The sequence below is a fragment of the Nicotiana attenuata genome, chromosome 12 (genome assembly GCF_001879085.1).
Source record: "Nicotiana attenuata strain UT chromosome 12, NIATTr2, whole genome shotgun sequence".
NCBI lineage: Eukaryota > Viridiplantae > Streptophyta > Magnoliopsida > Solanales > Solanaceae > Nicotiana > Nicotiana attenuata.
Genome location: NC_032000.1, coordinates 33,999,222 through 34,004,343, shown reverse-complemented (window position 1 = coordinate 34,004,343; position 5,122 = coordinate 33,999,222). Strand labels below are relative to the sequence as shown.

The 5,122-nt window shown below is 38.7% G+C and overlaps 1 protein-coding gene across 1 annotated transcript; it reads left to right on the top strand.

Annotated features, from left to right (window-relative positions):
* LOC109236025 lies at positions 3,817 to 4,401 on the top strand. Its single transcript, XM_019402257.1, has one exon. The coding sequence runs from the start codon at positions 3,817 to 3,819 to the stop codon at positions 4,399 to 4,401; it is 585 nt and encodes a 194-aa protein (XP_019257802.1).

Sequence of the window (5,122 nt, the reverse complement as noted above, 5' to 3'; positions counted from 1 at the left end):
GGTGCGAAAACACCAGGTGTCTGAAACTTCATCAATGGCCTATGTCAAAATCTCATTCCGTTAAGCACCCAAAACTCACCAGAGGCCCACGGGACCTCAGCAAAATATATCAACAAGTCCTAAAACACCATACGAACTTAGTCGAGCCCTCAAATCACATCAAACAATGCCAAAATCACGAATCTCCTTCCAATTCAAACTTAAAGAATTTGAAACTTTAAATTTCCACAACTGATGCCGAAATCTATCAAACCACGTCCGAATGACCTCAAATTTTGCGCAATAGTTATATTAAACATTGCGAACCTACTCCAACTTCCGGAATCAGATTTCAACCTCGATATCAAAAAGTCCACTACTGGTCAACATCTTAAAAAATTTGATTTTTGCCATTTCAAGCCTAAATAAGCTACAGACCTCCAAAATAAAATCCGGTCACGACCCTAAGCCTAATGTTACCCAACGGAGCTAATGGAATCGATGGAACTCCATTCCGGAATCGTCTTCATACAGTTCCGACTAGGGTTCAAATTCCAAGACTTAAGCCTCCGTTCAGGGACTAAGTGTCCCAAAACACTCCAAAAACCAAATGAAACCTCCTGGTAAGTCACATAAGTAGAAAAAGATACGGGGGAAGTAGTTAATAGGGGATCGGGGCTATAACTCTCAAAACGACCGGCAGGGTCGTACATAAGCCTGGCACTCAGAATCAAGCACTACATGAAAGAAGAAGAGAACCAAAGAAGGTTACTATTGAATGGAAAACTAAGGGACCAGCCCCTCCTAATGCTACTTCATCTAACGTTCAAGTAGGTGCCGCCACTAGGAGATGATCAGCAATGTTTCTAAAGAAGCTCCACCTGCTACTCATGTAGTAGTATAGTGTGTTGAGCAAAGTAAAGTTGTTGATCCTCATCCTCAAGCACAGAAGGAGAAAGTCTTGATGAGTAGCCCTGAGCACTAGCAAATTTCCCTATCCCGGGCCCTGTATCATTTACTGGTACTGTGTTAGCAAAGAAAAGGGCCAGTGTGAGTCTTACACAACCTCCTGATAAAGGAGGTGGCTCCAAACCTTCATTATGAATTGGCTTTTCTGGAATGTTAGAGGTATGAATAAGAGGTATAAACAAAAGGAGTTGAGAAATTACTTAAAAAGAAAGAACATCAAGCTTGCTGGACTAGTTGAAATAAAAGTTAAGTCGCCTAAGTCTAAACAAGTTTGGAATAATATTGCCCCTTGCTGGGGTATGGAAAGCAATTACCAGAAGGCTGTGAATGGGAGAATATGGTTACTATGGGACAAAAATCTGTATGAGATATCTGTATTGAAGGTGGATGCTCAATTTTTACACAGTCATGTCATGGAGAGACAAGGACCTTTAGATTGTATAATTACAGTAATATCCGGCTTTAATGCAATTGAACATATAGAGGCTATGTGGCAAGGATTAAACAAGTTGCACATGGAGTTCATGTTCCCTGGCTGATTATAGGAGACTTCAATGCTATGCTCATCCCTCAAGATAGGATATATTGGAACCCAATTGCCTATGCAGAGGTCAAAGCCTATTCTGAGTGTATTACCGGTCTTCTACTATCTGAATTACAATGGAAATGGGAGTATTATACATGGTCAAATAAGCAGGGTAGTACTGATAGGGTCTGTAGCAGACTAGATAGAGCATTTGGTAATCATGAATAGATGTTGCAATGGGGACATGTAGTAACTGAGTACAAACTTCCTTTTATCTCTGATCATTCTCCTATGATCTTGTCCCTCTAGACTAAGGCTAGAAACATCAATGTCCCATTCAGATTCTTTAATGTCTGGACTGGTCATCAAGATTTCCTGCCTATGGTGCAACAAAGTTGGGAGCGGAAACTAGATATGTGGCCTATGAAAGATATATGGTTAAAGCTTAAGTCACTTAAACCTTTGTTGAAACGGCTGAACAACACAAAATTCAAGAGTATTTCTCAGAAAATTATCCTAGCTCGAGAGGAACTGCAGCTAACTCAGGAGATGATAAATGCTCAAAGTACTGACCAGCTCTTGGGAAAAGAGAAACAGATCTTGCTTGATTTGGAGAAATGGTCACTTGTGGAAGAAAGTGCTCTTAGGAAGAAAGCTCTTGCAAAATGGATAAAACTTGGGGATGCCAATACCAAATATTTCTCAGCTTTGGTTAAAGGCAGAACACAAAAGAAGCAGATACTACATTTTACATCCCTTACTGGTGCACAACTGACTGATCCTCTAACTATACAGGAGGAAATTATTGTTTTCTATAAATCCCTTATGGGTACAGCTTCCCCTTCTATCCCAGCAGTTAATAGACTCACAATGATGAAAGGTCCAACCCTCTCTCAGCAACAAAGAGGGGAGTTATGTGATGATATTACTGATCAAGATGTATGGTCTGGATTACATGCCATAGAGGATGACAAAGCTCCAGGTATTGATGGGTACAACTCTCATTTCTTTAAACATGCTTGGCCAATACTGAAGGATGAGGTGACTGTGGCAGTTAAACAATTCTTTGCATCAGGGAAAACGTTTAAAGCTATTAACTGTACTACGATCACTTTAGTTCCAAAGAATCCTAGTCCTCTAATAGTAAAGGAGTATAGACCAATTACTTGCTACACCATATTATATAAGATCATAGAAAAAGTCTTGGCTTCTAGGATTCAGAAAGTTATACCTAGTATCATCTGTGATGCTCAGGCATGCTTTATTCCAGGAAGGAAGATCTCAGAAATATTATCTTGGCCCATGAATTAGTCAAAGATTATGGAAGGAAAAATGCATCTCCCAGATGTATGGTGAAGATTGATTTGCAGAAAGCCTATGATTCAGTAGGATGACCCTATTTGAAGCATGTTATGAGTGAATTGGGGTTCCATGACAGATTTGTCTCTTTGATAATGGAATGTGTACAAACTGTTAATTATACTATGGTGGTAAATGGGGAAACTACAAAGCCATTTGATGCTGCTAAAGGATTGAGACAGGGAGACCCCATCTCTACCTATCTATTTGCGATGGCTATGGAATATTTGAGCAGGAAACTACATGAACTTAAGGATGACAAATCCTTTAACTTCCACCCCAGATGTGCCAAATTGAAGATCATCCATCTGAGTTTTGCAGATGACTTATTGTTATTTTCTAGAGGTGATCTGAAATCAGTTAATGCATTCCACCAAGCCCTCAAATAATTCTCATAAGCTTCAGTATTACAAGCCAATCTACAGAAAAACTCTATTTATTTTGGTGGAGGTGATCAAGTGGAAAGAGATAGAATTGTACAGAAGCTTGGCATCCATGTTGGTGAGTTACCTATTAGGTATCTGGGAGTTCCCCTATATTCTAAAAAGATCTCCTTTATTCAATGGCAACTTCTAATAGAGAAAATAGTGGCCAAAATTACCTCGTGGATAGCTAAGAAACTCTCCTATAATGGGAGAGTTCAACTGGTCCAATCTGTTCTTTTTGGAGTCCAATCATATTGGAATCAGCTATTTCAAATGCCAGTTAAGGTCCTTAAACTGATTGATGCTTATTGTAGAAGTTTTGTGTGGTCGGGCACTGAAATTATTACAAAAAAGGCCCTTGTATCTTGGGAAAAGATGTGTTTGCCCAGAACTTTTGGAGGACTAAACCTCCTTAACATAAGAATCTAGAATAGAGCTGCCCTGGCTAAGACTCATTGGGACCTTGCTCATAAGGATGACAAATTATGGATCCATGAGTTCTACCTCAAAGGCCAGCCTCTCACCACAGTCAGAGTTCCCCAATAAGCTTGTTGGATCATGAGGAAAATCTTGGAAGCTCGACAAATTTTGTTGCAAGTGCAGATAAGGAAGGGGCCAGACAGTCTAACTAAACAAGTTTATGAGCAGCTGCTACCTAGTTACCCTAAAGTACCCTGGAAATGTGTGATGTACAAGAATGATGCTAGACCTAAGGCTAAATTCATCATGTGGTTGCAGCTACAAGACAAGCTCATCACTACTGATAGGCTAGCAAAATGGGGCATAGTTGTTGACTTAGAATGTGTCATGTGTAATAATCAACCTGAAAGTAGGAATCATCTGTTCATGGACAGTGATTTCACCATAGCAATATGGAACAAGATTCTCTTATGGCTACAGAAACAGGCAGGGCCAACCACTGGATGGGATCAACACATAGCTTGGATAATCCAGAATGCAAAAGGTAGGACTCAACAAGCTCACATCTTCAGAAGTGTCTATGCCATTTGGATGGAGAGAAACCAGAGGATCTTCGAAAAGAAATCAAGGAACTGGAAGATTATAGCTAGAGAGATTGCCTACTTGTCCAATGTTAGAGCATCTCATGGTGTCCAAAACTTGTTACATAGCATGTTGTTCTAGATTCATTAACCAGATTTGATTACTGTTTGCTAGTGCAACTTAAGCTTTTGATGTTATTATTTAGATAACTAGTTGTGTTAAACTGACTATGGTATCGTAATGTTGATTCCTGGTAATTAATATAAAGTTAGTTACCAAAAAAAATATTAAGAAGATATTATTCCAGAAAGGCATTCAGAATAATTTAGTAGCGGAAATAGGCCCATGCGATAAAGGTTCAAAGTGCAATATTTTTATTTTTGAAAATACACTTCGTAAATTATTTTAAATGAAATACAATGTCAAAATATCAACATAAGGTGATCCAACCCTCCTCGAATAACCAACATGTTAAAGCAGCTTCCTAACAAAATTTATACTTTTCGTTCAACATCACTGCATGTTCATATTGTACATGAATTTCAAACTAGCAAGTAAAAAAAAAGAAAACTAGTCTTCTCCTTTGTACATTTCTACAAGACAAAGTGTAAATTCAGCATATTCCAAGAATTGAGTTATTCACACACCCTGAAATAGCAAAACAAGTCATCAAATTACATGTTACAAGATTTTGGTCTCGAGATCCAACAAGCCTCCAAAATAACATACACAAGTGTGACATATATATCATGTACAAGTCCCAAAACTATGTAAAACCTAGCTGCATATGCAAATGTGATATACATAAGTGCTCACAAAAATACTACTTCATAAGGGCGTCTTCAAATCTCATCCCGTACAT